At 54.3% G+C, this 12,135-nt stretch overlaps 1 protein-coding gene across 2 annotated transcripts; it reads right to left on the reverse strand.

The window, feature by feature from the left end:
• Positions 1 to 902: 902 nt before the first annotated feature.
• Positions 903 to 10,752, reverse strand: HAS3 (hyaluronan synthase 3). 2 transcript variants are annotated; one of them, XM_059667648.1, is made up of 4 exons: positions 10,668 to 10,752; positions 6,075 to 6,710; positions 2,678 to 2,779; positions 903 to 1,893 (listed from the first exon to the last, which is right to left on the reverse strand). In XM_059667648.1, exons 2-4 carry the CDS (start codon positions 6,708 to 6,710, stop codon positions 970 to 972), a joined length of 1,662 nt encoding a protein of 553 aa, XP_059523631.1. In that variant the 5' UTR covers positions 10,668 to 10,752; the 3' UTR covers positions 903 to 969. The 2 variants fall into 2 exon arrangements, with proteins under 2 accessions (XP_059523631.1, XP_059523632.1); XM_059667649.1 differs by lacking the exon at positions 10,668 to 10,752 and adding an exon at positions 10,162 to 10,244.
• Positions 10,753 to 12,135: the final 1,383 nt, after the last annotated feature.

A 12,135-nucleotide genomic window follows, 5' to 3' on the forward strand; every position in this document is an offset into this window, starting at 1 on the left:
CTTGAGAAACTTACCTGATGAGGAGGAGGGCAAAGAGGTGACTACATCACTTGAAATCAGTGAGGTGGCCATCTTAGGACTCAGCTGAATTTAAGAGGACTTCAGGAGTACACAGGTTGAAATACTGAGCCCTCACTTCCTTTCTTAGTATGTTGGGGTTTAATCTCCCTGGTAGATGACTGAAACATTTTCTCTCCTCAGCAGACAAGTTCATCTAGATGTCTAGGCAGTTTCCAGGTGGAATCTATATAGGCCTCCATATAGCCCATAGCCTTGAGCACCACTACCAACCTTTGTTCCTCCTGGCAAGTTTTCCCTTTTAACATTCACATTTATGTACACTTAAAGCAGTTCAATGCTAACTCCCTGCTAGTTTGGCTCATCCTTGAGATGTGGAATGGGGTACACATAATAAAGCACCATTCCTGTACCCTGTTTTCTGATGCCCAGAGATCAGGCTTCTGGGCCTTGTATCTCAGGCACAATCTTATTGCATTGATAACTCGATGGAGGGGGGAGACATTACTAGCTGGCCCAGATCTCAAATTCTCTCCCCACCTCTGGTTGTGTTCAAATGGGCTAAGAGAACCCCTTCCCACAGCTGGCTTTGCTCACTTACCTATCAGAAGTTGCTACTGATTGGAACTTATTGTTTGATTTAACACACTTCTGAGTTCTCTCTGGATCCTGGGGCAGGAGTGGAATCTTTCCCAGAGACCACCATGTAGCAGACAGGCAGCCTGAAAACATGTCTCCTCTACCACCCTGAGCTGGAATTGGTGTTGCCTTCCCTAAGCAAAACAGCCCAGGGCCATACTACAGTCACCTTTCTTTGCACTTCAGATTTGTCCTTTGGACCCTTAAGAAACTAAAACAGCATTCCCTCCTCCCTCCCACCCCATCTTTTCTCTTCCATTCCCCTTCCCTCCCTTACCCATTGCACTTTTCCGGCTCTGCTTGAGGGTTATGTCACACCTCAGCAAAAGCTAAGCTATACTGCTCTGGCTTCTTCCCACATCGCCGGGCAATAATGGCCAGATACAACATGAGAAGGGCCACCCAGTAGCAGCCATACAGGATGGCCCCAGAGACAAGGAAGGCTAGCTCCGTCTCACTGAACAGATCCTGGCAATAAGCTGTGTATGCCAGTCCTCCCAGAAGGACTGCCACCCAGATGGACACAGGGATGAGGCCAATGAAGTTCACCACAATGGTTTTTCGGCCAGAGGTGCCCCAGCCGGACTTGTTGATGGTAGCAATGGCAAAGATCTTGGCTGGCAGGAGGCTGGACATATAGAGAAGGGAGTACAGGGACATGAAGATCATCTCTGCGTTGCCCCGGAGGAAGCAGGCATAGGTAGCCTTGATAATGCCCACCAGCTGCACCGTCAGCAGGAAGAGGAGAATGTTCCAGATGCGGCCACGGTAGAAAAGCTGTATGACTGTGGCTATGAGGAAGAAGGGGAAGAACCCTGTGACCACTGATTCGTAGGTCATCCAGAGGTGGTGCTTGTGGAACCACAGAGAGTTGTAGAGCCACTCCCGGAAGTAAGACTTGCTCCAGCGGGTCTGCTGGTTGAGCCACCGGAGGTACTTGGTGGGGGTTTCTGTGAGGCACTTGGAGCGCGCTGTATATTTAGTCCTGTAGCCCAGGCTCAGGACTCGGTTGGTGAGGTGCCGGTCATCCCCAAAGCTGCACTTGCTGCCTAGAAACTTCTGATGGTACCAATCTTCCAGGAATTGCTGGAGGAGGCTGTTGCGGTACATGCCCAAGGGCCCACTAATACACTGCACACAGCCAAAGTAGGACTGGCAGGCCCGCTCCACGTTGAAGGCCATCCAGTACCGCACACTGCTCAGGAAGGAGATCCATGAGTCATACTTGTTGAGGATCTGTAAGGGAACCATAGATGCTGGGCCTCCACACCTGAGACCATGAGACCCAGGAGACACACACCAGAGACCAGGAGGCCTCCCTACCCTGGGTTCCTAGCCTATTGCTCATATTCCTGGCCATCCGTCCCAGCCCAGCCATGGCTGGGAAACCCGAAGCTCAGGGGAGCCAACCGCACTCTCTCCCCCCAGCACTAGCCCAACTCGCCACTGTGTGGTCTGCATGGATTGTCCCAGGGAGGTTACTCTAGCAGTCAAAGCCACCTTCAGTCCCAGGGGGCAGCCTGTGGCAGCGACAGAGAAAAGCAGCACCCAGGCACCTGGCCTGACCCTTCAGTTGGAAAGTTTGTTGGGAAGGGCTGGTATGTCACCAGCAGCACCCTCTGGAAGAAGCTATTCCCCTTAATCCGACCACATTGCCCAAGCTCTTCAGAGCAATTAAGCCTAGAGCAAGGGTTTCTCAAGGGTCTAACTTGAGAGGTGGTTGCTGTATTGCCAAGTAGGAAGCACCTTGCAGGATCAGTGGGCTCAGAACACTGTGCCCCTCCCAGCAGCATAGGCTCTCTACATACCTGGTAAGTAACTTTCTCCCCTCAGGTTTAAAAAGGGCAGGAAAGGAGCTGAATAGCAAGTGAACCATTTGAAACTGTCAAAAAGGAATATTCCCCCCCCCTACTCCCAAAAGTACTAGGAAGCCAAGATGCCCACTTCCCAGACGTATCCAATTGGGTCAGAAAGCTAAGAGTCCAGCCCGCACCCCCAGGAATCCTTAGTTACTTCTTACTTGGACATCTCCCCCGACTCCTCCTACTTGGGGGTCCTCCTCTAGGACTCGAAGCATCTCAATGGTGCAGGCTGGATCCAGGACAGTGTCAGAGTCACACACCTGCAGAGGAAATGCACTGTTAGCCCATTTTGACCTCAGTCCACTCACAGCCTGAGGGACATAGCCCCCTCTTCATATGGTTCACGTCTAGCCACTAGCTAAGAGATTTGCGCCAAATAGAAGGGGTGAGATGAGTAACAAAGGAGAGTAAGGAAAAGAAGAGTTCGGATACCAGGCTTGACAACCACTAGCTGAGAGAGAAACCCAGGAGTCTGTCAGTGCCGGACCTGGAAAGGGAGAAATGTTTTGTACTGGAAAAGTCTTTAGTCTCTATGAAGCCAGGCTCCTGGAAGTCAGATGGCAGGCACAGTGCCTATAGACCAAGGCCAGTAGACACACCTCAGAAGGCCAAGCTCTTGCCAGAGGCTATTGCCCAAAACTATCCCATAAGAATTTTAACAAGGTCTTCCCTGTTTCAGCTTCTGGCCTCTGGATGATCCACAACCCAAGTGGAGGATGTATCTACCAGTCGCAGCTCCCTTCGCCCCCGGCACCCCCCCCCCCCCCCACACACACACACACTAACATGGCTGCCAAGCCTTCAGAACTCCCTTGGCTGAGTCTCAGATCAGGGCACAGTATGGCCAAGGGCTGGATGGGCGTGGAAGCTCTGGTAGCAGTTGCCTTCAAAACCTGAATCAAATCCTGCCCGCTGCCTTCCTTTCCTGGGGAGGCTCATGGTCTGATTCTAACAGGTAGCCCCATCAGGTGAATCTGGGCTATGAACACTTACCCTGGTGGCTGACTCCTTGTCTGTTTTCTATAAAATTACTGAGATGGTACAAAGAGCCCAGATAAATACTGGGCAAGGGAATTGGTCTTCTGACCTCTGATGGAGCAAAGAACACTATCCATAGATGAGTCCAAACCCTGTTCTGCAAAAGCCCCAAATGCTTTAAATGAAGGTGCTGAGTGAAAGCCATTGGCTTGTAGGAAGGGGGAGGCCCCCCAAGCTCCAACCTACCCAACATTCTCTCTCCATGCTGGAAGACACGGTGGCCACAAGCAGCAGAAGGCTGAGGAGGAGCCAGGCAGAGCATCGCACCTGCCTCCTCCTACCTCCCTACTGAGTCTTACATCCTGGTCCAGGCTGGGAAGGTCCCCAGGGGCCTCGGTCAAACTCCCAGGCCTCCTCAGCTTACAAACCACGCTTCCCAGTGCTGCTGGTCTCATGCCACTTCCTGCCCTGACCCTAACACGTTCTTCATGCGGCTCAGCCGCCTTCACTCCAGGAAGGTCTTCCAGCTGAGCAGGGCTAGAGAGGCCAGAGCTCTTGTGTTTCACCACTGCCCGGGGCAGAGTTACCTCCCACAGAGGGAAAGCCATGCCCTCAGCAAGGCTGTTAGAGGACAGGCTGCCCAGGGCTGCCCAAGGCAGTGATCCCAGAGTCCCAGGGGGAACCTCTGGCTCAGGTATGTGAGCCCAGTTGCTAATCCACCAGAACACACAGGAAATTATCAGGAAAGGAAGCTGTGTAGCAGAGCAGGATCGGGGGGAGGGGGGAATCCTGTGCTTCAAGGGAGTGAATGATGCTTGAGCATGAGCCAGGGCTCAAGGGTTTTTGCTAACCCTTCTGAGTCCCCAGGAAAGTTTCAAAGGCCCTTTGACCCTAGATGAAGTGCAGAATCAAGACTGCCTCACATCCACCTCTACAAGGCTGAGGAGGTCTTTGGGCCTAGGAACACAGAAAAAGATAATAAATGTACCAACTCTCAAGCAAGAATACAACTTAAAAAAACAACACCCACCCCAAACAAATAAAATCTATGGAAAGCTAAATTTAGGTGGGAACAGTATAGAAAATTTAAATATTGGCGTACTTAACATGTTGTCAGCAATACTGAGTTAGTACACAGGTGGGCTACCACAACAGCCACTACTCATTCAACCGGATGGGCAAAACCTTCTGGCAAGTTCGGAGAAGGGAAGAGACAGGGGAATGGACAGCATGGATGCTGGACCAGAAGTCTGGGGTCCTGGGTGTCAGTTTCAACTTGTTACTGAAATGCGTGAAGCTCTAATCAGTTCTCTCTAGGTTTTGTTATTTGAAAACGAGGTATTCAACCTTGTCAATCTAATAAAATTTTCAGGCTGGTGTCAGTGATCCCTTTGACTGGGGATTTCTTTGACTGGAAGCTAGGCAGGGTCTGTTCAGGGATCTGGCCCTACCACGACTGCTGGGGAATCAAACTGTGGGATGATTCACACCTGTGTCCCTCTACCTTACACAGACACAAATTTGACACTGAGAAGGTAGGACTTTTTGGTCCATAATTAAAACAATATTTGAGTGCTTTCAAGCATGATGTCTTTTGCCTTTCACCACTTTTTTTAAGGTTATTTTATTTTTTAAAATATTTTTTTGTTGATTTCAGAAAGAAAGGGAGAGGGAGAAAGAGATAGAAACATCAATGATGAGACACAATCATTGATCGGCTGCCTCCTGCACACCCCCTACTGGGGATCGAGCCCTCAACTGAGGCATGTGCCCTTGATGGGAATCAAACCTGGGACCCTTCAGTCTGCAGTCTGACACTCTATCCACTGAGCCAAACCAGCTAGGGCTGCCACACTTTTAAAAAAATTTATTTCAGAGAGAGGAAGGGAGAGGGAGAGAGAGAAACATGGCTACGAAGGCGGCTGCCTTCTGGATGCTGCCTACTGGGAATCAAGCCTGAAACCTGGGCACTTGTCCTAACTAGGAATCGAACCAGTAACCTCTTGGTTATGGATCAACACTCAACCACTGCACCATACTGGCCAGGATCTTCACCACACTTCTTTATGGAGGGCTCATCCCCATGTGGCCCGTGGTGAGGCAGTATTGCACAATGAATGAGAGCAGATGCGCGGTGGATTGCCTGGGCTCTAATCCTGGCTCTGCACCTTACTGCTGAGTGACATGTGGCAAGTTACTCAGCCTCTCTGTGCTTCAGGTTCTGTGAGTGAAGATAATAATAGTACTTATCCCCTACGAGCATTATGAGGATTAAAAGAGTTAACATGTATGAAAAACCTACACCAGTGCCTGGTAAAAAGTGAATGCTATATATCTGTTTCCTATTTTTATTATCAGAACACATTTCAGCAAGTTAAGTAACAGCAGAACCAGGATTCCATCCCAGGTCTTTTTGACCCCAGGACTGCTGTTCAGAACCATTATGCCTATTATCTTCTTAAGTGCAGAGGAGGGATGTGCACGACACAAGGCATCTACACTGGACTTGAAACTCCTGGAGGAGGGTATGCCCGGCTGGCTGGACACGTCCCCACACTGGTAGGGAGGCACCCTTACCTGAATGTAGTCCACCGAATCGCCAAGGGCCTTGAAAGCTGTGTACATGACCTCTCGCTTGCCTCCCCACTTCTGCATGATGCATGAGAAGGTGCTGGTGCGCACCACGTCCCGCACACGGTCCATACCCGCCTGCAGGCTGGCCTCCGTCTCGCCCTCACCCGCCTCATGGAAGTTGCTGCGCCACACAAAGAAGCCAGCTTGCTCAGTGCCGCCCAGCACCTCATGGAAGATGTCCAGCATGTAGGCATCCTCCTGCCGATTGCCGTCCACCACCATGACCACCTTGAGGTTGGGGAAGGCGATGCGCTGGGCTGAGCGCAGACACTTGCGCAGGTAGTCGGGGTCCTCCTGGTAGGCAGCGATGCAGAGCGCCACTGAGCGCCGCGGCTGGGAGGGCAGCTTCAGCGGCCGGCCTGCCCGCCTCATGTGCCGGTGCTCCAGGAAGGCAAACAGGCTCTGGGTGAGCAGGTGCAGGCCCAGGATGGCGCCGTACAGGCCGAAGGACAGGTAGTGCTTTTCTGTGTGGATGAACTGGTAGCCTGTCACGTAAGCTGCCAGGATGCCACCGAGCACTGCCAGGGCGAACAGGCTGGTGCCCACCACACGCAGGGCTGTTGTCAGCTGCACCGGCATCTGGCGGGAGAAGGCGGGAGGTGTGGGGTCAGGCAGGAGGCAGCATCTCCAGTCAGTGGGAATGGAGGCATTACCTCTGGGCCTGGCCCAGAACGGGGTAGATGACCCAGTAATAAAAACTATTTCCACTGAGCATGACTAAGGCTAAGACTGCTAGGGTTCAGATCCCAGCCCGACACTATCTGTGTGACTACCTTTTGTCCCTTAGTTAATTCATCTGTAAAATGGGGGTTGTAGCACTAACCTTGCAGCCTCTTTGAGGTTTAAATGGGTTACACAGGTAAAGCACTTAAAGTAGCATTATTATTGTGTATTGTTAGATAAACCAAAACTGAAGAGAGCTACCCAGCTAGAGGATGACAGAATTGGGATCTGCCTGACCCAAAATTCTTAAAGGCAAGCATCAGCAGGGGTGAGCCGGAGGCACTTTTGAGCACATGAGGGGCCAGGGAAAAGGGAGGAAGATGGACAAGGAGACAGACAGTGGCCCAAGCTTCCACCTGCACTGTAACCTCTAGGGCAGTGGTTCTCAACCTTCTGGCCCTTTAAATACAGTTCCTCATGTTGTGACCCAACCATAACATTATTTTCGTTGCTACTTCATAACTGTCATGTTGCCACTGTTATGAATCGTCATGTAAATATCTGATATGCAGGATGGTCTTAGGCGACCCCTGTGAAAGGGTCGTTCGACCGCCAAAGGGGTTGCGACCCACAGGTTGAGAACCGCTGCTCTAGGGGCTTGCACTCTGGGAGGGGAACATGTGCCAGTTAAGCACAGTCACCAGTGAGGCCCATAAAGAAGGGCCCTGCCGGGTGGCTCAGATGGTTGGAGCATTGTCCTGTCGACCAAAAGGTTGTGGGCTCGATTCCCGGTCAGAGTACATGCCTAGGTTGCAGGTTTGATCACTAGTGGGGGCATATATGGGGGAGGAGGGCAGCAGATCGATGTTTCTCTCTTACATCAGTGATGTTTCTCTCTCCCCCTTCCTCCCTTTCTAGATCAATAGAAACATATCCTTGGGTAAGGATATTTTTTTTAAAAAAGAAAGAAAGTGGGGGGCGGGGGGAGGAGAGAAGAAACAGCAGGAAACATAAAGAGGTGCCAGGAGAAAAAAAGACGGAAACAGCAAAATCCGTGAGAGAAAGTTTCCCTGTGTTCTCTCCTTTCTCATCTTTTCCTCATTTACTTGAGCCAGGAAAGAAAGGGAAAGCAGCTGGGAAAGGCTGACAAGGGGAAGGGAGAGGAGAGTTGGGTGTGGACAGCTCCCCTGAAACCCAGCGCTCAGGGCACCAAAGGGAACTGCAGCCACACTGCGGCGCCTGGAGGGTGGCTGTCTGGGAGGCCCCATCAGCCTGGTCCTAGTGCCGCATAGAATCTCTGTGCTCATCCCAGCCTGGCCACTCCTGCAAATGCTGCCAGATTGCGTTTGCAACAATCAGGGCTCCCAGCACCTGTACTGTTGGAAACAGCCGTGTTTTAATGAAAAGAGCCTCGGACTAGAAAGACCCCAGAGGACTTGTGCTTGAGACAGGGCTCTACCACCGCCTGGCTGCCTGACCTTGCCAAGCTCTCTAACTTGGTGTCTCCCCACCCCCCCCATTGGGGGTTCTAATGGCTTCCTGCTCCATAGGTAAATAATTTCCTTAAAACTGGAAGCACTCCCAGCTATGAAAGACTACCCAAGTGGGAAGGCTGATTGTATGGGGGGGGGGGGAGATGCCTGATCTATGGAATCCCCTTTACCACCCCACCCACCCTCCACAGACAATGAGGTCTCACTTCCAAGCTTGCTCCAACTCTAGGTGTTACTGAAACCGGCCCCCGAGCCCCACCCCAACACCAATGCACCCTCTTGCCACGGGAACACACGGCCACTACCTAGATCAGCCTGAGATGCAGGCACCAGCACCATCCTGCAGCTTCAGTCCGGAAAGTGCTGTTGGCAGCCTCGCCTCTCCGGGAAGCGCGGCCTCCGGGCGCTCTGCCCCGCCATCCCGAGGAGCCTGCCGCGTGCTTCCTCTGCAGGGCTCCCTGGTCCCCACCCCACCCCCTCCTGGCACGCTCCCGCGGCCCAGAGGCCCCCAGGCCCTGCCACCCACGGCCCAGGAGCGCCCTGTCCCCCTTTAGAGATTACATGCCGAGGGGGCGCTGTGGGCACTACTGCCCCCCCACGACCTGGGAAGAGGCAGAGGGCTCGGAGGCCAGCCCAGCAACCTGCCGCCGGTCGCTGGCGCACCGCCTCGGTGCAGAGCTGGAGGCGGTGCCCACCGGGTCAATGCGGCCGGGAAGGCACTCGCCAGCTTCTCACCGCGCCTGAGCCTCCCCTTCTGGGGAAGGCGGCGCCGGCCACACCCACGTGCCGGTTTCCCACGACCCACAAGGGAAAACCCAAGGAATCAGTCGGACCAGGTCTCACCCATCTCCCGGGGCCCCAGCCACCGTGGCAAAGTGCGCCTGCAGACAAAGGCGACATCCCCGGCGCCGCCGGCGCCCTCCTTTCCCGGGCCGGACCCCCACACCCAGCGCAGTAATTGGAGGCACCACCCGGGCACCTCCTACCCCTTTGAAGACCAAGACCCTGTAGAATCGGACGCTGGAGTGGGCTCTGGCTGAGGTGCCCCTGCCCAGAGAGGGGGCCGTGTCATCCCAAGCCAGCGGAGGGGAGCCTCGACCGCCTCCTGTCCCTGCACCTCCCCCTCCCCCCTCCGCTCAGAAGGGATTCGCGCGAGCTCGCCCCTGTAGGCTAATGCGCATTCGGCTTCAAGGACACCGGGTTAGGGACGATCCCTAGGACCGACCCCCACCCCCGGCCATAGAAGGAGAAAACCCCAACCAAGGATGCACACCGCCAATCCACCCCCGGAACTTTGCGGGGCCGCCCAGGCTGCAGCCTCTCCAGCTGACAGGTGTGCCCGGCAGCGGGGCCACACGCGGCGGGAAGGAAACTTGTGCGCGGGGCGGGGGCTCTGTCCTCCGGCCTCTCCGAGCCGCAGGGGAAGGGGGCCCAGGTCAGCGGATACGCGCAGCCGTGGCCCAGCTGACCCGCAGGGACCTGGGCGCCAGGCGTCTGGGTGCCAGGACAGGTGCGAACCCGCGGGTGGGCGTGGGGGAGGGAGAGACTCCAGCCTCGTGCCCCGCACCGTCCGCCTCCTAATCCTTTCACAAAACCGGAGCCGCCAGGGAGGAAGGGAGGAGAGACTGGAGGAGGAGAGGATGGAGGAAGAAAGGGAGGAGGGGTCAGTGGGGAGGGGGCTGCAGGACCCGCCGCCAGGAAGCCCGGAGGTGCCGCAGCCCTCAGCCCGCCTCCCGGCTCTGGACCCGGCGCCCGCACATCCGGGGGAGCCGGTGGGAGCCCGCGGGGCACCGGTGGAGCCGGGCGCGCCCTCGTCCTCGGCGCAGCCCCCGCGCTGCCCGCCCCTCCGAAGCGAACACCGGGCCCGCGCTCACCGTGCCGCCGGCTGCCCGCGCTCCGGTGCTCAGCAGGCCCGCGGCAGCTCCATGCCCCTCCTTCCGCTCCTCGCCGCCGCCGCCGCGCGCTCCAACTGACGAGCGCCAGCCCCACCGAGACGCCTTAAGTACCGAGCGCGTCCCCGCCGGGAGAGGCGCCCTCCTCCGGCCCCGAGGCCCGGAAAGTTGGGAAGAGTGGGAGGGCTCCCCCGAGGGCCGCGAGGGAGCACCCGCTGCTTGGCTCCGGCGGAGGGAGCCCACGCGGCCGGCGCAGCGCGGGACGCCGGATCCCGCGTGGACGCCGCTCCCCCGGTTTGCAGCGACTCGCAGCCTCTTTTGCGCCTTCGAAAACTGGGTTCCCCCAACCCCACCGAAGGCCCAGCTTCTCCGCGCTCGTCTGGGGTACAGCTAGCTGCCCAGGGGAAGGCGGTCATTGCGCTCAACCTAGAACCTGGAGCGTGAACTCTCCGTATAACCCGCTTTTCTAAGCTTGGAGATGTACTCACCCTGCCAGCCGGTAGCAATCTTCCCCTGACTTCTGCACGCGAAGGGGCTGCTCCCCGTATAGGGTGCTCCCTAAAACCAAGACAGAGGAACCTTCCTGCCGGCAAAAATAAATAAAAATACATAAATAAAAGGCGCAGAGGCGAATAATTGTCAAATGGTCAAAGAAGGTGTTAACAATTATGACAAGTTTAGCTTTGAATTCCGCAGTGGGGCGCTAATGACTTTAAGGTTGTTTGCAAAAGATGCAAATAGTCTTGTAAAAACCTCCCAAGTTCCAGCGTCTTAAAGCCAAAACCAATTCCTCCTCCCCTGTTATTTCCGACACCCATGACCCCCTAAATTCCCAACTGACCTTATCTCGGGGCTTTCCAGGTCCCTAAAATCTGGTGCTAGACTTGGGTGAGGTGGGGTGGGGTTGGGGAGAGGTAGGGACTTGTTAGCAGAGGAAGTTTAGAACCAGCTGAACACACCAAGTTTCTCAATCTCCGAGAGACTATAATTAAAGACTAGTAGGAAGTAAATGTACGTGTCCTTCAAGCACACCTGAGATGATTTCCACTTCCTCCCAAGCTGCCACAGATTTATAGGAACCTGATTTACAGTCTACAAGCTGCTCCTGTCAGAAGTCCTAAGGGCTCAGGGACTTATTTGCCTGCCCAAGGGCACTCACTCTGGGCCACAGAGCTGACTCCTCAGTTGCCCAGGCAAGCAAAGGCCCCTGGCACACCTACTCCACCCACTCCCAGCTGGCCTTATAGGTATCAAATCACTTTATGCTTTTGCTTGAAAAAACCATCACTAATGTGATACATCGTTTAAATATTCTTTATTATGTGTTTTTAAAAACCAGTACTGAATACATAAAGGCAGTGTGTTTTGAATTTAAGACTGGCCCTAATAAAAGCCAATCAACCTGGCCAGTGTGGCTCAGTGGTTGAGTGTTGACCTATGAGCCAGGAGGTCCTGGTTGGATTCCTGGTCAGGGCACATGCACGGGTTGCGGGCTTGATCCCCAGTGTGGGGCATTCGGGAGGCAGCTGATCAATGATTCTCTCTAATGATTGATGTTTCTATCTCTCCCTCTACCTTCCTCTCTGAAATCAATAAAAAATCCTATATAATAAAAGGGTAATATGCAAATTGACTGAACAGCAGAATGCCCAGAACGCCCATAGCCTCTTGCCCTGGCTGGCCTGCCCCTGATGGCCCCCATCAGGCGTGGGTCAGCCAAACCCCACCAGTGCACAAATTTGTGCACCAGGCCTCTAGTGTGTGTGTGTGTGTGTGTGTGTGTGTGTGTGTGTGTAATTTAAAAAACTAATCATGCACAGGGAGAGAGAGAAGCCTTTGGTTAAGTAAAAGGAGGGCTCTGGAGTCAGGCAGCTAGGCACTAACCTCAGTATTTCATCCTAGAAATGGGATCCAGTATCTACTTCTCAGGGTTGTTATAAGGACTGAAGAGATTGG

This window comes from Myotis daubentonii, chromosome 15 (assembly GCF_963259705.1).
Source record: "Myotis daubentonii chromosome 15, mMyoDau2.1, whole genome shotgun sequence".
Lineage (NCBI taxonomy): Eukaryota > Metazoa > Chordata > Mammalia > Chiroptera > Vespertilionidae > Myotis > Myotis daubentonii.